The following is a 23,312-nucleotide window of genomic DNA, read 5'->3' on the forward strand; positions in this document are numbered from 1 at the left end:
TGACTGTCATTTTGCCGTGTATGTTCTATTAGAGCATTTGAACTGGGCTCAGTATATAATCAACGGGTTCACTAATCCAAACAATTTTACTAATCTGAACAGGCTTTTGCCATTTGAGAACAGATTAGTGAGGATGCACTGTAATCACAATTAAACATGAAGGTTGGCATTTTGAATGCTTTAACAGTCAACAGAGAAATTTTGCACCAAGCTGAAGAGTAAACTTGAGGCTCTTGGGCTGCGTTATAGGCCCTTATTAGCTTGTTAAACTACTCATTACTATCATGTCTTCTATCCCACTGAAGCCCTGCATCAAAGTAAAAAGGAGGATAAACCCCGGGAACAGAATTTGAAGCTAAACCCCAGTAGGTCAGAATCCTTAAATATGATTTACGTACACATTCAATTGGAAACATTAATCCATATCATATAAAATGCACAGCAAAATTGAAAACCATTACCCTACACAAACAACTCATTGTAGTTCTTTATGAAGTCAAATGCTTCGTAGCGTGGGTATAGATCTAGAAGGCATGTCATTACACATTATCAACACCTCAATTTAGCAATCCATGTTGCTGTCATATTTTTTATGAAATCAAGTGCTTCAAAGTGTGGGATAGAAGTCAGCTAAATGCCACCTGCACTTGTAGGATATCTACCTTGGCTTCAGGTTGACGATATCCTACTTGTAGCAGGGTTTAACTATAGCATAGCCTGAAAAGAACATTTTATATGCACACACAATGTAGGTAGATGGCTGCATGTGACTTTTATAAGCATATATCACCCATTCCATTTAATGCACATTTATATATCCAACAACCACACCCCATTGTAAAACAAAATGTAGTTCCTGGGTAGGTAAATCTATAGACATAATTTACTTGTTACTAGAATACTTCTTTAACAGCATAACACCAAAGTGGTTACAGGAATAATAGTAAAAAAAAAACAAGCAGCTATTACTATAGACAAAGTAAAAACATAAAATATGCAAAAAGCATTATAAAAGTTATTCCACAAATCTGTTAAATAGCTAATGAGCATTAGGATCATAGTTGCAAGTACCAGCATGTATCACAAGATCATCTTCTGTAGGGAACCTCTTCCCACACAAGGGGCAAGGATTACTGTTAGCTCCACCACCACTAGCTTCCAGTGGACCAGATCTCTGTTTGTATGAATGTTCCAGACCTCCTCCATATGGTGACTGGATGAACATAACCACAAATCACAACACAATTCACTCACAAAAAATTTGTGATGACAATATAGAATTTTTTATATCATTTCATTATTAAAAATAGCATTGGTACCTGCAGTTGACATATACTTCCTAACGTAGCCATATACAACATGTCAATAGTAGCTATATTCATCCTTTAATGATTTACATTATCAAGTTGTCCGCACTGTATGTGAATCAACTTTGTAATGACACCAAGACTTGATGCTTATAGCAAAAGTCTTGCCAAAAATTTATATAAAGAAGCATCATGCAAGGATTTTTGTAGCACCATTAATTTTGTTAAATTACTGAGTTCATTATACATGTACGTTCTACAACTGATTGCGAGTTTTAGTTGCATCCCTACATGCAGGACCATTTCAGATTCCACAATAACATAAATCAATACATTGGAAATGAAGCATTAAAGATCATGTCCTAAAGTGTATACTGCATGGTGCAATCAATTTCAAAGTTCTTTTACACAACCTATAGTACAACGATGTGAACATGTAGACAGCAGAATCACTAACAATTGATATCAAGACATATTATTCATGTGCTAACTATGTGGCACTAGTAGTATCTGTTCTATCACGCAGGTACTGTAACATGGTCAACAAAGAGAAATGAATTTGTACAATAAGTTTTCAAAGCAGTACTACTTTTTGTAGCTGTACAGCAAAGGTTAACTTATACACACTTCCAGGCTAATTATTTTTATAATTTAGGCAAGCAGCTAATCATAAATAATTGAAGTTACAAAGAGAAGGAACCCATTCTAATAGAACACACGGAATGCACACACATACAAACAAACTGTAGGAACAGTAAACTGTAACACTTGCTTTACATGCATACATACTTGTAACATTAAGTAATTCTATTAATGTGTGTACGTCATTATGTGATTACGTGATAAAGAGAGTTGATCTCGTGTTTCCTACATGGTGTTGCAAGCAGTTCAAAACTGAGCAGTTGCGACTTACCGCTATTCAGCAACTGTAAAGGAACCACCAGACTATATCCCTGTGCCGGTCGAGGCACCTGTAAAGGTGATTTTAGCCAATTTGTAGTCGTTTCTGTCACGTGCTCCCTTGTAGATTGATACAAAACTACCCGGAGAAGATGCCATACGTCTTCCGGCAAACTGACTTGCCCAAGCTCGACATACAAGTAGATAGAGGGTCCAATTTTGAGGTGTGGAAAGATCAATGGGCATCGTACTGTATCCTCTCAGGGCTGGCAGAGGAGTCCGCAGCAACTAAGGTACAAGTATTAACTTTATATTTGTAACGAGAAACCCTCGCCGTTATTAATAATCTTGGTCTCACTACGGAGCAAAAGCCAGACCCATCCGCCATCATCACAGCAATAAAGCACCATATCGATGGTCATATCAACAAATATGTAGAGCGACGTAATCTATGCTGTCGCACACAGCAACCTGGTGAGAGCTTACGCGAGCTAGCAAAGACATGTGGCTTCTGCTCAGAGAAATGTATGCAAAAAAGCATACAGGACCAGATAATTGAAGGCTCTCTCGATGGTGATGTCACTGAGAATCTACTGAAGCAAACAAACTTGACATTGGATACTGCCATAACCATGTGTAGGGCACAGGAGGCTGCTAAGAAACAGTGGAGTGAAATGAACAGTGCAAACTCTGGAGCTGTCTTGGCAATTAAACAACGGCGACAGCCACCAACTACTCAGCCCAACTAACAGCCTGTGATCTGCCCAGGGTTTGGGTTGAAGTCACACATTGGGGGTCGTACACTGCCCAGCTTATGAACAAATCTGACATCACTGCAACAAGGTGGGACACTTTGCCAGGGTATGTCGGGCTAAGAAAGCCACACTACCCCGACCCCCACCACCAGTCTCTGCTAAATCTGTACAGACAACATGGACTGAGGACCATCAGCAGCATCGGCTAGACACCATCACACAGATCACCGCCACTGAACCAGCACCCACCATTGAAGTTCGTATCTGCTCTGCCAATGGCTCATGTGATACACTAGCCCTACCAGACTCAGGTGTTGACATTTCAGCAGCTTCTACAGTTGCTTAAGGAACATCCCCTCAACCTGTTACTGTCAGAGATCATCCCCCGTACAACAGATGGCCATAGCATGCAGCCAATGGACAAGATACCTATAACATTTCACCTACAGGGAAGGCAACACAAGGAAGACATGCACATTTATTCACAAGCATCAGGAATCATCATGTCCTGGAAGGCAGCTAGAAGCCTCAGCATATTACCCTCACAGTACACCCAACCAACACCAATCTTTGCACCCTCCATGACACCTACTAGTGACATCAAGACTGTCAATGCAACACCCAGTATAGCAGAAGTTGGCACAATGATCAATAAATACCCCACAGTGTTTGATGGCCAGATCAGAATCATGCAGGGCGAAGAGTTCCGTATCTGTCTAGCAGCAAATGTCAAACCCTTTTGTGTACACACACCTCGCACAATACCGTTCACTTATCGCGACGAATTAAAAGCTGAGCTAGACCTGGAGTCACAGAACGTAATTGTTCCAATCACTGAGGCCACAACATGGTTTGCATTGATTGTGGTCACACCGAAGAAGCATTCGCAGAACGTTCGCATGTGTGTGGACCTATCACATCTCAACTGCTTCGTCATCCGAGAAAGATACCAATCTCTCACCCCTGCCCAAGCTGTGGCTGACATTGCCACCAGTGACTCAAAGATATTCACTGTTCTTGGGCTACCATCAATGCCAATTAGATGCAGACAGCCAAGCACTGACCACATTCATAACACCATTCGGTAGATATAAATACCTACGAGCCCCCTATGGCATCTCCTCAATTTGTGAGCATTACAACCGAAGCCTTCAGTGGGTTGTCAGGGTTCAGACGCATTGTTGATGATTTTGTAATCTATGATAACAATGTCACAGACCATGTTAAGCACATGGAGCAATTCTTGCAGCGGTGTGTGGAGAACAACATTACACTGAACATAGAGAAGTGCCAGTTCTTTAAAGCTCAAGTCACCTTTGCAGGCTTTCAGCTATCATCACATGGATACAAAGTAGACCCCCCATCTATCACAGAAGCAATTACCAAGTACCCTACACCTACAACCAGGTCCGACTTGCGCTCCTTCATGGGTCTAGTCAATCAACTGTCAATGAGCACCCACACTCTGGCATCACTGTTGACGCCTCTCAGACCACTGCTCAGCACAAAAGCACAAAAATGAATTCTTATGGTCTAGTCATCATCAGGAAGCTTTCACAAGCATCAAGACATCCCTGACTACCTCACCACTGGTGTCTTTCTTTGACATGACCACACCGACAAGGTTAAGTACGGATGCCAGTAAACAAGGCCTCGGATTTAATCTACAACAGAAGACTGGAGATGAATGAAACCTGGTCCAAGCAGGATCTCAATTCTTATCTGACGCAGAAACACGATACGCAGTGATTGAACGCAATTTTCGCACCTCCGTAGCTCTGTGCTGCCTTGATGAAACGAGACGATTTTTGCTGTGGACATTCCCTCCAACTTCAGTACTCCACATTCCAAATTTGAGCGAAATCGCTTCAAGTGTTCCCAAGATATGCGACTTCAAAAGTTGGCTTAGTTTCTTGGTGTTTTTTTTCTTCTTATTTTTCTTCCTCTTTTCGCACACTTACAAAAACCGCTATAAAACGCGAACGCAATATCCGATTGCCTTGAAATTTGGCACACAGAAGGGGGGTATAAAGGCACATCTCTGTACCAACTTTGGCTGGAATACGATAAACAGGCAAAAAGTTATGAGCAATTATCCACGAAAAATAACACCAATATGTTGTCACGCCTACAGGGTAAACCGCTTATGAGAAGAAACTGAAAATCGGTGGGTGAATAGGTTAACTATTGAACCTCAAACCTTTTGTGGTTTGAAAGAAATCGAGTTAAAAACCAGGAAGATACAACGAAAAACCAACAGTCTGTAACAATTATGCAATCGAGATTAACTAATAAAAAAACGAATACTTTCCACGCCCACCAGAAAAACCGTTTGGAGTAATACTTTGAAATTCGCTGTACAGATGGAGTAATCATCTTAGAAAGGATCTTCAATGGTGTAGAAGAATCAGACTTAAAGCCACGGAGTTATAACACGAAATCAAACTTGGTGTAGCAAGTGCGAGATCGAGATACTCTAATAGAGCAGTCACCCTAATAGAGCAGTCACACTGAACAGAATTCAAAAGATCAGCTAGAAACTAGTAACCTGTATAGAGATAAGCTACAAACAATTCACCCTGTACAGATATCAGCTAGAAGAAGTTACCTCGTAGGGAGTTCAACTACGTAGTTCAGCTAGAAGAAGTCACCTTGCAGAGAGTTCAGCTACAAAGAAACCACCATGTAGAGAGTTCAGCTACAAACAAATCGCCCTGTAGAGGGATCAGCTAGAAGAAATTACCCTGTACAGAGTTCAGCTACAAAGAAACCATCATGTAGATAGTTCAGCTACAAACAAATTACCCTGTAGAAAGATCAGCTAGAAGAAGTCACCTTGTAGAGAGTTCAGCTACTAACTAGTGACACTGTAGAGACATCAGCTAGAAGAAGTTACCTTGTAGAGAGTTCAGCTACAAACAAATCATCCTGTAGAGAGATCAGCTAGAAGAAGTTACCTTGTAGATAGTTCAGTTACAAACAGTTCACCGTGTAGAGAGATCAGCTAGAAGGACTCACCTTGTAGAATGTTCAGTTGCAAAGAAACCATGCACCATGTAGAGTTCTGATCTGTAATAAATATATGTATTATATATATATATAATTTGTACATTTGTGACTGAATTTGACAAAACCCGGCTTCGACGCACAAAATTTCGTTAGGAGATATGGCGATTTTAAGTAATCATTGTGTAATAACTTCCCAGTGCCTACAGCTGTGCAAACAAAATTTGCACCAAGTATGCATCTATTTACTAGCTATGACTGAGTGGGTGTATACATTTCTGATACCCAAAATTAGCCCTGTTTTGGGCAGCTTTTCTCGAGTGGGTAATAATATCACAGGTGATAGTAATAGGGTGGGAGGGTGGGGGTGGATGGTGGTCTTAATATACGGGTATAAAATGGAGTAAGAAGACGATTGGAATCCAGAGGCCAAGTTTGGGCTCTCCATGGCCCTCAAATCACTCCAAATTGACCGAGAACACTATTGATGAGCTCTCTGTGAAGTCCCAGCTCACTACACACCATTATCACAAAGCCATGGCCATTCAATGGCGCCAATCTCCCACTCGTGGCTTTGACAGGGTCGGAAGAAAGCTGCCACAGAAACCAGACTTGCCAGTCCTGAAGGAAATACAGTGTGGAATGTGATAGTGTATTAGGCCAGCAATCCATTTCTGGTAAAAACGTAAGTTTGATTTTGTGTGTGTGGAAGCCTTGTTATGTGAAATCCGGTCACATTTAATATTAAGAGAGGCATCACGTGAGATCACGTGATCTAACAATACTACAGTTAGCTTGTTTGGCTGCCTCTTGCTACTCCTTGTGTTCCATGGGTTGGTAATAAAGTGTGGGCCTGTTTTCAAGCGTCAATTGGTAAGTTACACTTTATATGGGCTATAATGTAATATTAAGAGAGGCATCACGTGAGATCACGTGATCTAACAATACTACAGTTAGCTTGTTTGGCTGCCTCTTGCTACTCCTTGTGTTCCATGGGTTGGTAATAAAGTGTGGGCCTGTTTTCAAGCGTCAATTGGTAAGTTACACTTTATATGGGCTATAATGTATTCATGTGTGACTGAATTTGACAAAACCCGGCTTCGACGCACAAAATTTCGTTAGGAGATATGGCGATTTTAAGTAATCATTGTGTAATAACTTCCCAGTGCCTACAGCTGTGCAAACAAAATTTGCACCAAGTATGCATCTATTTACTAGCTATGACTGAGTGGGTGTATACATTTCTGATACCCAAAATTAGCCCTGTTTTGGGCAGCTTTTCTCGAGTGGGTAATAATATCACAGGTGATAGTAATAGGGTGGGAGGGTGGGGGTGGATGGTGGTCTTAATATACGGGTATAAAATGGAGTAAGAAGACGATTGGAATCCAGAGGCCAAGTTTGGGCTCTCCATGGCCCTCAAATCACTCCAAATTGACCGAGAACACTATTGGTGAGCTCTCTGTGAAGTCCCAGCTCACTACACACCATTATCACAAAGCCATGGCCATTCAATGGCGCCAATCTCCCACTCGTGGCTTTGACAGGGTCGGAAGAAAGCTGCCACAGAAACCAGACTTGCCAGTCCTGAAGGAAGTACAGTGTGGAATGTGATAGTGTATTAGGCCAGCAATCCATTTCTGGTAAAAACGTAAGTTTGATTTTGTGTGTGTGGAAGCCTTGTTATGTGAAATCCGGTCACATTTATTGATAAAATCAGAAATATTTAAAGTATTCATATGCTTCATCTTTTCTTCTTTCCTGAGGAAAAGAAAATATGATTGGTTTAAAAAAGCCCCAAAGCTGGCCATAGGTCAGCTCCAGCTTTGGGGTATACAAATACAAAAAGAAGTGAAATCTAATCCAAAACAGCCAAGCTGTAAAAAAAGAGTGCGCCCTCAAAAAGGCTATGGTGAAAAAGATGTGAAATCCAAGATGGCCAAGGCACAAAATTCACCTGAATTGTTGTTATTAAAATTTTTACCATTAACCTACCATCACAGCCATTTCTTGGTCGCCACCTTGGATTTCACATCTTTTTTCACCATAGCCTTTTGAGGGCCGCACTCTTTTTTTACAGCTTGGCTGTTTTGGATTAGATACTATATTATCTGCAAGTAGCTATAGGCAGCTTTCTTGTTTTGCTTCTCTTTAGCTGTTCCCTTGTTTTGCTACTTTTCTTTCTTTGATCTCTAAAATTCCTTTGTTTACTATTAACATAGTTATGACTAATAAATCCTTGCATACCACATCAAAAGAAAGAATGGCACCAGGCATGCCATAAAATTAATCTTGCATCTGAACACGCACCACAACAATCAATTACTGAAGGTGAAGTGGTCATTACACTTCTTCAGCTATTTCTGCCCATTACACAGCATTATGCACAAAGAATAGCATGAGAAGTGTCTCTGTAATTAAACCAGTGACTACAGAAAATAAAGGCAATAAGCACAATAGGCAGCCACAAGGAAGCCGTAGCTATCGTGCTATTATGAATTGACACCTTTGCATTGTCTGTGAAAATAACTGAGATACAAAAGAGGACGAAGGTGAGTACATGATGCATGCATTGTCCATACTGTGGTATGCCAAAAAGTACTTCTCAGGCTGAAGCGACGTCTAGCAGTGACAAAATCATGCCCATAGCCTTAGCCATTATGGAGTTATTGTCTGACAGGCAGTTAGTCAGTAGAAAATCCAAAATTTAAAAAAATTCTGTAGCAACTTATTAGAAGTATATTTGGGCACTCTGAAGATGCATTTGAGCTTGAGTATTCCTCACCAATACTGCCAAGATGCCATGAAGGTATTGTGAGGCTGGTTTTGGGGTGATATTTTTGGTCAGAAAAGCCCAAACCTTCATTATCCCTAATATCTTTGAGACATTTTGTATACCACAGAAAATGTGCTACAAAGTACTAACAAACAAGTATGTTTGACAATAGGTTTAGATATGCTGTGGTTCATGATTCAGCAGTATATCTTACCGGATTTCTAGGATATTCTGCCATTATTGGAGGAGAATGATAGTTATCTTTATACCGTTGGTCGGCTGCAGCAGGAGGAGACCATGGTTGGTTGAGTTGGTTTAGTGAAGATCTGGGATCTGGTACTTGACCAGGTATAGGAGCATAACCACCAACACTTCTAGAACAAAAAAGAGCATAATTTATGTCAATTTCTCCCTTAGATTAGTGTAAGGGACTAAGTTACGCAGCACCCACTTTCTACGTTATTTACCATCAACACGCATAAACCTATACTGGCTACTGTATTCAGACACTAGTGCTATGAACTTTCAGAGTTTACTAAAAACCGGTTATTGGAAGGTGAATAATTGGTTATTGACTGGTTACTGTCTGATTATAGATTAGCAGACATAATGGTACTCAACATGACTGCAGGAAGCCTTACGGTAGTACCAAAGTGACCATCAACATCCTACCTTACAATAACAGTTATTACAATCACATGCTTTGAGGTTATGTTATGATGTTAACACTTGTCAGCAGGGATAATTTATGGTTTACCAGCAATAATTGGCTTGACCTAGACAATACCTGTTAATACTGGTTTGCAACACTGTCTGATGAGCGATAAGTTGTGCAAAGCATGTTATCTCATGATGAAAATGGCAGATAACTGAACCTTTTACTATGTCATGAAGCAAATGCCATTATCAACATTAGGGATTACAGATTTAATGATACCTACTAGGCACAAATAACTCGCAGAAACCAATAAAAATGCACTGGTGCGTCAGTGGGCTAATGTGCATGATTAATTTTGATACACTAGGGCATTCAGAGGATTCAAAGGGGTAATTAACACAGTATTTATATAGAGAGCTGAAACTTTCATTTGTTTTTCAAATATATTTGTAATTGTACAGAAATGATCCTATATATATGAAAACTCTATCCTAACATGGAAATAAAATGGCTGTTCTATTAGAGTATTTTATTAACAAGTCTAGGACAAACACATAAATTGTACAAAGTGAACCTGCTAGAGATGTTTGCCACAGGCTAAGAGCTCTGTACAATAATAAATCACCTCACTTCTCTACTTATCTACATGATGATTCAGGGCTTAAGAACAATGTCAATAAACAGACACAAAGCAGTTACAGTAGGTATTTACACAGTACAGTAATAGTCTACTCAGTGAGTACTGAACAATGACACACATTCACCTTTCTTGTCCTCCATGAGGATAGTTGAAACGGTTAGGAGTGGTATCCATTGGCTATCATGAAAACAAATATTTTATGATACAGTGCACAGTAGATAATAAAGACTATGTTGTGTCCTATGTAAAATGGTCATATTGCTATAATTATTGGATATTATAAGCAAGTCGTTTCTGGGCATGTCACACTATATGACAGTGTAACCTCAGTTATCAGTCACCAAACACAACAGTTTTCTTCTACTGTATTGAAGTAGTCAGTCTTTCTACTATATTTAGTGGAAAAAAACACACTACAGGGTTTACCAACACACACACACACACATGCATGCACGCACACCACAGCGTAATAATGATTGTAATCAGATTATTTGAGGAGAGTAATCATAATGTAATCAAATACATTTCATAAACACTGTACTCGTAATCACAGAAAGCAAAGTAATCAATGTGTAATCAATCACCCCTGAAGACTCTAGTAGAACACATGACTCTGATATGCACAAAGCTGCAAGGGTTTCTCTTTGTAGAATAGATGCAACTTATCCAGATGGTTGACGTGCCAGTTTTCAATCATACAAAACACTAAAACAGTTAAACTTATGGTACTACAAGTTCCATGTGAGCACCATTAATATAACATATAGTCCATAAAGGTACCTTTCATTTAGAGAATGTTTCTATGATGGTTTTGTCGATGTACAGATGACAAAATTGGCTATGAATTTTGCCAAATGATGCACTGAAAAGTTTAGTATGATTTAAAATCAAAAAAATTCTGTCAAAGCTTACGGTACTTTAAACAGTAAAGTAAGCAGATAGCCCTTGCCACCATTTAAATATGATTATACACACATCTACAGTGTACTCTCAGTTATCCAAACCCCAATAATGGTAAAACTCAGGTAATGGTGAAAGTGTTAAGACAAGTAAATTGTTCGGATAACCGAAGCCCATACATTTATATAGAGCATACTCTAATAGAACATACACCTGTCTCAAAATACTCTAATAAAAGAATCATTTTCCAAGTTTGGATAAACATAACTGAGGTTCTACTGTATTCCCAAAATATCATTTGTTCACTGCTTATTGTCACTTCTGTATTACCTTATTGTATTGCTGATGTTGTTGGTACTGTGCAGCAGTGTCACGCAATGGTGCCCGGTCATAACCATGTCTGGATGGATCACTTCTTTGGCCTCCCGATGAAGTACTTTCACGCCTGTAATATAAAATTGGACACTGCAATTCATACACATACAAGTATTGTGTATACTGCAAACCTTTGCATATCATGCACTGGGGTTGGGTTAGCAGCAGGATGCTGTAATAATAATACAAAAAAAAAACAAATATCATTCTGCAAAGTGTTCACCCATAAGTTCCAAAAGAAGTGTGGTGTGTTTATGTGTTTACTCATCCCTGTGTACATGGCAAATAATACATTTAGTGGTTTTATCCCAGTTATGCCAATACCGTCTAACTAAGTGAAGAGTATAGTGTAATGTAGCTGTAGTAGTAACCAAAGGACCTACAGAACACACCACCATAAGATTGATTTTCCAGTGACCCGGTATAAGCAACTATAGTGCTGTAAGCATAAAACAAAACAAACTCAAATACTTAGCGCACACATGTGCAATGTACATCTGATCTAATGTCTTTTCCTCCCACCCTGAATGTATGATACTTTAGCCCTTTCCTCAAGCAAATAATAGGGTATATAAAAGAGGTCCACCCTAACTTACCATGCATATTTCTACAACCTAAGTACATACACTGATTCATAAGTCACTTTCACATATGTAGTTAGGGCTGAGTAATAGTATCGATAGCGCGATATATCACGATAGTGAATCACAATCGTGATAACAATAGTAGGAATATCTCTATTACAATAGTTATGATAAGCTCAGATCTGGTATTCATAACCCTTCCATACTGTTTTACAGTTAGTATTACCAGCTTTCTTACAAGGGAGTGGCCTGTAAAAGCTATACCAAAAGTCCATATTAATTGGTCGCCCACGCAGTTAAGAAATGTCCTGTGCATGCAAAATAACTTTCTATATGACTACAAATCATAGCTATACAACTAAGACTTTGTTAAGAGCAAAGTGTTCCATAAACTATCGGGGATAGTATTCACTATCACAATATTTAATGAGTAACTATCATGATAGTAAAATTTTTACTATCGCTCAGCACTATACGTAGTGTTCTATAATATTAATATTCTTACCTCAAGTCGTTTTAATTCAGTGCTGTTTCTACCCATTACCATTTTGTTAGCTTTGTTCACTTCTTCCTCGAGTTTTTCACGTGCTACATCGGCATCCCGGAACTTTTGTTGGAAAGTTGCTGTTTGTTGCTGCAGGCCTATAATTGTTTGCTCGTGATCCTTCAGTCTTCCAGCTCTCACTTGCAGCTCCTTCTCAAGTTGGTCAATTTTTTGATTAAGTTGAGCAATCTCAGTATCCTTCTGACCAACAGTTTGCTTGTACATTGCTATCTCATTACGTGACTGTGTAACTCTGTAATCCAACACACCACATTCACATCATCACATACTACAGTAGTTATAAACCATCACAACTCAAGCCTGTACCAAAAAGGGCACCACCATAGCAGTGATGATGAACATGCTTCAGCTGGTTGTAGGAAAGCAGTAAATATGGGGTGGAAAATGTAGGTGTATGTGCAGACGTTTACATAGTTTAGTGAACTGAAAACGTTTCATCTACAGGGATAATGATAAGAGTTAAACCCAACCCTACCACTTAAGCATTTCCTACCAAAAGCATACAAACACCAGCAGTGGGAAAGATCTAGCATGTGTGAAACTAACAGATACACAAACATACACACATACCTACAACATGTGGTTGACATAATAATTTTACACACGCACGCATGCGTGCACACGCACACACACACACACACACACACACACACACACACACACACACACACACACACACACACACACACACACACACACACACACACACACACACGCATACTAGAATTTAATGTATTATAATCACCTGATCAATGGCACCATACAAATATACAACTCAGAACTTACTGTGCTGCAAAGGCATCCATTTCAGTTACAGAATCTTCAGATATCTTTATGGCTTCATCACGTTCACTAGTAATTGTCTGCTGATTCTTTAACATAGAATCAAAGCGGCGCTGTAGCTCAGTAAAGGCTGCATGACGCTGTGCAGATTCAATCTTCAGCTGCTCACTACAGATACATGTGAATTGACATAAAACTGACACTTTGATAAAGGAACTACACACCTATAGTACACAAAATACATAGCGCACTGAACAAAGTGCAAAGTGAACAATGTGCACTGTGCTCATGTACACTGAACTATTGTACGCCACTATCAAGACAGCTTTCAATAATATAACTGTAAAGATGGAGAAACTTTAATACAGCAGTCATGCTCCCTTATACATCAAGAAGTCATGGTGTTTCACTGCTATGTAAATGTCCTGGCTACGCCCTTAACAAAGCAGTTATCATAAGACAAATTACACACAATATCAACCAGATATGGGGCCAAGTACATGAGTACTTACGTATACTTAAGCACAAACTTGAAAGTTGTACTTTAATACTTTCTTAAATACCCCAATGTACTTGTACTTGTACTCAATTACCTTGCTAAGTATTTGTATGTACTTGACTACTTTAAGTACATTGAAATATGTATTTGTAAGTAATGTTAAGCACTGCAACCATTGTAGTTTGTATACAGTGATCATGAACGTCAATGAGAATAAATTTTATGAAGACATGTAGTTTTCAACTTTTTGAAATTCTTTAAAACCTTTTACAACTTTACTATGCATCATGTAGTAAACGGAATTCTGGTGTAACAAAAGTAGTACCTGCCATCCTTGCAATGCCTTAAATTACTTTACAAGATGGTGCCATACATAGCATGTTTAAGGGAGCTGAATAACAGCTAATATAAGCCATGAATTCTTTGCCACTAGCATTATTGGTATAGTAGAAATGGCAGTAAGCCATGAAATAAGATTCGTTGAAACGAATATCCTCACGATTGATGGTCACAAAAGCAGCAGACTGCAGTTGATGACTGTTTCTTGTGAGCAATGCCTAGTATTGGCATTGGATTGCTATTGGAAATTTTCACCTGAAATGTATCTGTATCAAATCGGCAGTGAAAAAGTGGTATTGGTATATCACTAAATTAGCAATACATATCACAATAGCAGTGAAAGGTACACAGTTATCTCCATGGTATCAAGCCTTAAGCAGTAATTTGTGTACAAGTAGTCCACCAGTCATGATACTGTAGAGGCTATACAGCTGAAACAGATACATGTACATATCCCAGAGGACATCCATTACAAAAATTATATACCACACCTGTGGTTTAGATTAAAAAAGCGCCGTACTGTGGTATATAACTGATATACCACGGCAAACCAGAGGAGGTTGGTCACCCGTCATAATTCATCTCGTGATCTCAAAGGAAGGGTTGAGCTAATTCAACCTTCACACCTCTTAATATTCTAAAGGACGGATTGTATGTCCATACCAGAGTGTCCCAGTGATATTACAAGCCTTTTCAGTACAATGCGCTGCTATCCTAGCTGCTAAACAAGCTTTAACACATAGAACAATGCTTTGTTGCATAATTTTGCGTCATAGGATTATGACACGTGACCAACCTCCTCTGACGGCAAACTGTAGTATCATGAACCATGATAGTGGGTTCATAATAGGGATCACCCATGTTTTTTGCAAAAATCCTAATAGAACGCACACCTAAAAACCACCTTGAAAAGCATCCTTCAACTCAAAACAACCCTCTGGTGGTTCTTTGCAATGAGTATTGGTCCACTAGTAAGTATCAAGTGAAAAGGAAACAGTATGTGTATTTCAGACAACACTGAAATTTTCCAGTTTGTTCATATTATTATTATTCTTATTATTCATAATATTATTATTCTTTCACAGGCATAGCGAAGTTTACAAGGAGAATCCTGGGATAAAAAGTAGCAAGGCTTGCTGAATGGATCATTGTGCGTGTCCATTACCTATTTTTGATTTCGTTTTAGGATGGAAACAGCCCAAACCGGGCCATTTCTTCTTGCCAAAATGCCATTACGCTTGAGAAGCCATACAAGATCACGCTCAGAGTTAAGTTTTTTGGTGTGCGCTACTTGTGGCTAATACAATCCGTCTTTATTAAACTCAGTATAGGCCAGGAAGCTTAATCTGGGCTGATGACTTTGTTGCAAGGTGGTTTTTTCGCTCCGTGATTATTGTACGTGGGCGGGTTATCCAGATTAAATACTCTAATAGAGCAGTCACTTAAATACTCTAATAATGCAGTCAAGTGTATAACTACAATCCTTGCACTGAATTTGACAGCTATTAAAGGCACCAGTAATGTAAATTGTAGCTCATATTAGGAGACTCTCAGTCTGTATACACATTGCAATTTGATCAGTTTCATGTGTGTACTGAAATGTTGACAGTGTTACTATGCAGAATGCAAAATTACACTATTCACAACAGTCTTTATTATCAATAAAAGAAATCTCATAATCCATTACTGGATTAATTAAAAAGTACACAAACTAGAAGAATTAAAAATTGGAAATTTTAAAATGGGAATAGGGATCACTGAAAAAAGCCACAAAACAAGAAGGGATCGCTGGGGTGGTAATGTAAACCACAAATCCCTACTCACTTCAAAATGACAGAGCATGTAACTAAAGATTTATGACAGAGTCAAAATAGGGACTTGTGGTTTACATTACCACCCCAGCGATCCCTTCTTGTTTTGTGGCTTTTTTCAGCGATCCCTATTCCCATTTTAAAATTTCCAATTTTTAATTCATCTAATATAAGTGATATACCACGCTTTGTGGCTATGCTTACCATATATGGTACATTCCGTGAAATCCTTATCAAAACAGTAAACAAGTCTCTCTAATAACAAGTGCCTAAATCAAGCAAGAAGTATTCACCTGAGCACTGTGAGCAAGGAGAAACATTTTTCAGTGAACTCTCGTCTCCTTCACTGAGTCACGAGTAGATGGGCATGGCACTGCTAAAGAGTCTAAAATGTCAAGGATTTCTATTGGTTTTGATCTTCAACAGGTGGTGTTTTACTATAAATTGCTATCTATAATCGTTTCATCTACTAGGGTGTAGAATATAACAGTTATAACACGATTACTAAAAATATATGCACTCAGGGTGCTCGTGCATATATTTTTGTCATATCCCTTGTAACCATGTTATAAAAAATATATGTAGTGATTTGAAGCCGTTGGAATGGTTGTTACACTTACATGCTAGTACGGAGTTTCCTCAATAACCATAACTGGCGTCATATAAATACCTACATAACTAAGACCATCCATGACTAATGTATGCACATACCCTGTTTTTAAAGCAAGTCACTATCTGTAAGTGGAAGATATCCAAAGATTGTGGTTATGATATCCAGATAGGAAAATTGCTATCCATTTTATTACCATACAGCAAACTATAGCTGCAAGGTCCATAGCTGGTAAAATAGCCTCCAGCATACTGTGATTGTGAAATCTGTGATACACAAACAATTTTCTATGCATCTCTTTGGATACTATGGCAAAGGTATGAAAACTTAAGAATGCAGAAGGCTTAGGTAAACCTCAATCTGCTTACTCAAAATATAAAACATTCAGCATGCCAGCAGAAACTTTTACAAGCTAAGCTTTGGTTAGCAAATTTTACAAAACAATGGACCTTGCACACATAACTAGCTGTACGGTGTGCAGCAACATATGATCAAATTAAACACATATATACTATATAATGATATTCCATATATATTTCCTAGCACATACCCTCCTGTACATATTTATGAACCAAACTGCATGGATGCAAAAAGGTAAAATACAGGCTTACTGTAAGCACTCACTTTTCCTGATTTTGCTGCCTTATTTGACCCTCATACTCTTGTTGCAGACGAGCTTTTTCACTAGTCAAGTTTTCTATTTGACTTTGCTGCTGAGATGCTGTTTTATTGGTACTATGAAAAACAAATAGTGTACTGTTATGAACTGCAAGAAAAATATCTATATATGTACACACATACAGAAGTCTATTATAAAGGCTGCAAGGACCCCCCTCTCACTACACGCGCACGCACACACACACACACGCACACGTGCACACATGCATACATACAGACCTCCTCTTCTTCACTGCATACAACTTTTCAAAAAGGAAGGGACAAACATGCGGCAACTGATACCAGAGGACCCATTGGAATTCCAACAGCAACATGTACCACTAGTATTGCGACAAGCATATGCTAAGTTGTGTCAATCCTAGATGTTATCCCCTGGGGGGCTTGTAAACCTCCACAAATGTACCAGGTTGGTGTGTAAGTGACATCATCAGGCGCCTTCCTGAACTATGGCACACAGTAAACCGACTCCGTGATCATTCTTCATCAGCTAGTTAATAGCCATTACCCATGGAGCATTCATTTGTCCGGCATGATGTTAAAACTATATCACCCATCCCTCTGCTCCTATGCACACAGTGCCACACACACATTAAATTAACGTACTTCAATTGAAGCTGCTGAAGATTATCAGTAAGCTGTTTAACCTGATCATCCTTCTGTAGCTGTAGCTGATTAGTAGCACTAGTCTGCTCCTGCAGTTTCTGTTGTAGATCAAAATTCTGCTGGTCTAAATTAAACTTCTGCTGAGAATTCTGATGCTGCAGACTGGAATATTCCTGCTGCAGCTGACTGTAATTACGTTGCAACTGTGACATATCTCCTTTTAGATGCATATATTCTCCATGCAACTGGGTGTAATTTTGCCTTTCTTGTTGTAATTCAGTGTTCAGTCCTTGACTACCCCTCTCTTTGGTTGATAATCTAGCTGTTAATGCTTCATTTTCTTTAATCTTTCTTTGGAGTTGTATTTCAAGATCACTTTTGCTATGTTGAACTGTTTCTAATTCACTAGCCTTGGAAGAAAGCATGTCATTGAGATGCGCTATTTCATCTTCTTTCAGTTTAAAGTCATTTTCCAACTTAGAAATCTGGTTTTGCGATTCTTGTAGCTCTTTTCCTTTCTCCTTTAAATCACTTTTCGTCACACTAACCTCGCTTATCTGTTCATTTAACTTTTGTTTGGTTACTTTTAGCTCTTGTTCCGAGTCTCTCAGTTTAGTTTGTGATTCAACATCCACTTTGGATTTTGACTCCCGTAGTTGCTGCTTCAATTCAGCATTCTCCTGCTTCAAATCAGAATTCTCCTGCCAACATTAAAAAATTAGCATTAAACACAAGAGATAAGTACTGCAAAGTAACGGCAAAAAAAAAATACTAGGAATTATTGTGGAAACTTACACACACACACATACACACACATATATATATATGTAGAGACTGCTATGACTTGCAACCATACAATATGTCCTATAAAACTAGATGCATTTTAGTAATGCTATAGAGCAAAGAATTCCATTATAGAGTTGCTGTTTACACTATCATAACTGCAAGCCATTATGACTTCATAGTACATAAATACAACTTAACAATCACAGTAAGCATCACTAACTGTTGATGGTTTGTGGTACCTTTGACTTGTACAAGCCAATCAGAATTAGTTGTAAATGTGTACTTGTAATAGAGCTTGTTCTGATCTTATAGCCAGCTTTTAGGATTTCCAACTCATAGTTGTATTACGCTCTGTATAATCACTGATAGCCAAGTGGAGCAATGTTAGGGCACAAGGCCCACTCGGGTTGCATGAAGATCTTAGCAGATAGTGGCAATACGCTCAAATGTAACGTCATCTGCATTAAAAGGCATGGCCACTCTGGTTACATGAATATCTTAGCAGATTTTCAAAACCTGAGAAAAAGCATAATGCGTGGCACCTAGAACAGGAGAATTGTGATCCATGCAATGGAAATTGCCATCGACCATGTACCATACAAACTACATAACACTATACTAAACTGTAGATTAATAGCCACTCAAGCTTATGGTTTACTATACTTAATTAACCCTTTAGGGACCAGTATCGTACATGTACCTCCAAATATGACCTTATGTGAAAGACCGCCGTCGTACATGTACATCATAGTGTGTAAAAAGTACGCAAAGAGCTGTAACTCCACAGCAATTGAAGCTATGGGCTTGGAACAAAGACCATTGTATCCATCATTAGTAGGCGATTCTTCTGATATACAAGGCCAATATATTTTGAAAAGCTATGCTAGTGAAAAGTTGCAATCTATCTAAAGTTATAGTATGTTTACACAACAATAAAACTAACCTTGTAGAATTCGCTATATAACTTCCTCTCTGATTGTCCGATTTACTTGCAATAAAGCTTAGAGTGCTCTCTATTTAGAGAGGAATAAAATGATAAACAAAATCACGTGATGGCGTACTTTAAATAGAACAAATCACGACGTTTTGAAAGATTGCATAGCAAAAGATACAGATTGCCAACAATGTAAAGAAATCGTGTTGTTGCTTCATAAATAGTAAGTTCTACCCACTTCAATTATTTAATTAGTGCTGTTTGTTATTGATAGGCAAGTTTCCCCATATATAATACTTTAACCATTACCTACTTCCTGGAGTTCTGTTAGCACTACAAACTTGCTAAGTAATAGAATACATAATTTCATAAATTTACGGGTTTTCAGGGTAGGCATTGTGTAAATTACTGTGGTCCTTAAAGGGTTAATTAATTAATATACTGTACATTCATAATTCCAAACAGTGTACAATGTACCTTAGAGAATTTGTCTAGCTTCTTCATCAACCCAGTAGCTTGCGCTGTTCTTGCAGCAGCAGCATCAGGAGTACCACTCATTTTGGTCCTAGGTGTAGACAAACTGAGGATCAAGGCACACTCACATACAGTTTGTGAACATATAAGAGAAAAGATATAATGTTCTATGTAATAAAACAAGTTTTCCGTAGCAAAATAAATCAAGTATAGAGTCACTAGAGTGGTTATTATTAATTCGCTACCAACATCAAATTATACACAATAAAATACACTCCTTTTACCAGAGTGGTACAGTACTGGTCTACCACTCTTAAGGGAAGACCCTGCTAGGTTACTTTTTGTTAACTATAAAATGTTACACTAGTATATTAAAAATTATTGATTTAAGAAATCCTAGCAATAAAAAGTAGCGAAACAAGAGATGAATGATGGTATTACAGCATAGCTCGATGGGAAGATCCCTAAATTGGCTTGTTACAGGTGTATAACAACAAGAGTATATAATGGGGAGGTTTTGTTCAATGCCAAAGTAGGGATTTTCCCACCAAGCTATGCTGTAATATTCTTGTTTCATTTTTTATTGCTTGGACCCCTACTTTATTTTAAATTAATATACTATACTACTGTAGTTTGGTTTTTTCGTTATAGCATACATGTGACTGTTCTATTAGGGTGACTGCTGTATTTGAGTATATTGAGTCAGCCTTTCACTTATCATGGTGTGTGTGAATGACTATTTTTATGAATGGTGGAGTTAGTAGAACAATAGCACATATAACTAAACCACAGCTAGACTAATAATAATGGGGTGCGTCATCATGATAGATTGTTAAGAAGTGTGGTCTCGGTGCTCAATTGTTATAATCAATCGAGATTGCATTAATAGGCATGGCATTCAACCTATAGTGAAGTTACAGGTATCTAGCGAGCATAAGTGCTTCAATAAGTCTGCAACATCTAAATTAAAGGTGGACCGATACCAATACTAGTATTGGTATCGACACCGATACCACTGGTATCGGATCGGATCAGTATCAGTAATATGAGGTACAGATACCACCAGTAGACACTCACCACTTTTATTAAACCATCTCTAGCTAAGTTTCCAGTAGCAAATAACTTTGTTTGGCTAGTAAAGTAGCAAAAAAAAGCATTTGTTACTCTTTTCCAAGTATTGCTACAGTTGCTCCATGTGTATTCTAATATGTTAGAGCACGTGAATCCTATTTAATTAAATGACAGTGCAGTTGTTTCTCAAAGAATAAGTTTATGACTACTTGGCTTGCTTTTTCATGAAAAGGTTTGGCTGCAAGGCTGTGACAAGCATTGTAGAAGTACTGTGCAGCTGCATCTCACAGCAGCTTATTATAGAAATATTAACTTATTAGTTTATTAGTTTATTAGTTTATTAGCTTATTAGTTTTTTAATATTAACTTCATACACACTGTGCAGCTGCATCTCACAGCAGCTTATTATAGAAACTTGATACACTACTTCATTATTGATAAATCACCCGCTTAGCATTAATTTAAATAGTTTCACTATGAAAAGAATTGTCCCTTTAATGGAAGGCATTTTCCTTTAAAACTAACTATGCTTCACAGCTAGGCCACCTAGGTGGCTAGTTAAACACAATTAAGCTGGTCATATTTCAATTTGCAAGGTGGTACAGATAATTATTAGAAGCATGGTTGCATATAACATACAATCACTGATTTGATTTCAACATACTCTTAAAAGACACAAGTCATATGACATCTATAGGCGAGAAAGCAGTTTATGTGTGGGATATACCGTCTTGACAGAAGAAAACCAGTCTATACAAAAAATGCTGCAGCTCAAAAAATGATGAAACGTTTGCACTGTAGCTTTTGATATATGAACATTAAATTATTATTTGCTGTACCTACAGAGCAGTAGCCTAGCTAGGGCATGCTATAACACTATCCTCCATCTATAGCAAGCATTGCAAAAATCCGACGCACATGAAGCTATACTAATCAGTAACCGTTAGCAGTGGTTAATCACACAGTGGCACCATAGATATTGTACACTACGGTACGGTGGCGCCAAAACATTAAAAAAGCGATTTGATTAGCTAAACTGACTACATTGGACTTCCACTTTAAAATTCTTGTTAGGCCAGGCAAACTTGATTAATTGTTCCTCATCCCTGCCCACATCCCTTTTTACCCTATAGCCTCTAATTTCATCATTGCTATTATCAATCACGTGCACACTTATTTTGATGCTAAGGAGGCTGGTCATCATTTTACAGCACAGCAAATGTCATTTGCACCTCAGAAACAGTGGTAAAACGTAGATGCTACTTCTTAGCTAACCTTTATAGACCCTTTTCAAGTGAGCTGCTGCCATAGCAACATCCGCCATCTTGGAGTACAACCAGTTTTGCAACCCTGGTAGTGTTGCTTTCTATAAGAGTAAAACAATACCCAGGAAGTAGAGCTTCTTCTTCTACATTCCACAGCAAAGGTTGACCTGTATGCTTTCCCCCACGCTACCAGGGTTCCAAAACGGGTTGTACTCCAAAATGGTGGATGTTGCAGCTCACCTGAAAAGGGTCTATAGTAACAGACAACTTGATTTGGAGTGTTTCTTTAATAATGAATAATGAAAAATGACATCCTACCTACATGGAAATCCAATTTTTTGTGGATGAGAAACAAGTAATCAAGTTTATCTGGCTTTATGCTAGAACTATTTGAACTTTGTATCATCCAAAGTGTGTCCATCCATGCACACAACAGACACAAGTAACACAAGCTTTAAGTAGTCGATCTATTCACATACAAGTGTAACATGCTCAGGTTCATGAACCAACGGCTCTGGAACTCATTCAACTGAACACCATTTCACTTAAAATATCATTATGCGGCTGAAAAACAAATGCCATAAATTACTTTTTTAAATCAATTTCACAACATACTCTGGAAGTGATATTCGCACTTATACAGGCACGCATATTCTATAGTGTGCTTTGTGTTCTGCCAACTCATGAAGCTACAAGTTTTAAACAGCCCAAAATTGCAACTTCACCGCTGTTTCCTATGAGGCGCCATTACAAGAATCGGCACTTTGAGAAACGTACGCTCAAGCTTGTGGAAGCTTAGCACCAGCAAAATTCAATCTAAATTTGTGATTACAATTCACTGGACATTCACACATACCTACTGCGTGCCCAGACGACAATCCAATAGAAATAAAAATGTCAACTCTTCTAAGAAAACTTCACCTCAGGATACTACACGTACACTAGTACGTATACTAACTGAACCGTCACGAAAGGTTTATAGTATAACATATA

General features: G+C 38.4%; 1 protein-coding gene across 1 annotated transcript; it reads right to left on the bottom strand.

Annotated features, from left to right (window-relative positions):
* Positions 1–882: 882 nt before the first annotated feature.
* On the bottom strand, positions 883–23,293 carry LOC136263230 (interaptin-like). Its single transcript, XM_066057730.1, has 11 exons — positions 23,176–23,293; positions 19,987–20,074; positions 17,790–18,490; positions 17,133–17,243; positions 13,253–13,417; positions 12,407–12,698; positions 11,449–11,489; positions 11,273–11,387; positions 10,167–10,219; positions 8,959–9,118; positions 883–1,213 (listed from the first exon to the last, which is right to left on the bottom strand). Exons 2-11 carry the CDS (start codon positions 20,065–20,067, stop codon positions 1,040–1,042), a joined length of 1,893 nt encoding a protein of 630 aa, XP_065913802.1. The 5' UTR covers positions 20,068–20,074; positions 23,176–23,293; the 3' UTR covers positions 883–1,039.
* Positions 23,294–23,312: the final 19 nt, after the last annotated feature.

The sequence above is a fragment of the Dysidea avara genome, chromosome 8, assembly GCF_963678975.1.
Source record: "Dysidea avara chromosome 8, odDysAvar1.4, whole genome shotgun sequence".
Lineage (NCBI taxonomy): Eukaryota > Metazoa > Porifera > Demospongiae > Dictyoceratida > Dysideidae > Dysidea > Dysidea avara.

What these genes read in the sequence shown, in the direction of transcription:
- LOC136263230 (XM_066057730.1), bottom strand. Translation starts at nt 20,067, where the DNA reads ATGAGTGGTACTCCTGATGCTGCTGCTGCAAGAACAGCGCAAGCTACT. An exon ending in AACATCAGCAATACAATAAG is followed by an intron (nt 10,220 to 11,272) that starts GTAATACAGAAG and finishes TTTTCATGATAG; the next exon opens with CCAATGGATACCACTCCTAA. An exon ending in CCTCATGGAGGACAAGAAAG is followed by an intron (nt 9,119 to 10,166) that starts GTGAATGTGTGT and finishes TTTTTGTTCTAG; the next exon opens with AAGTGTTGGTGGTTATGCTC.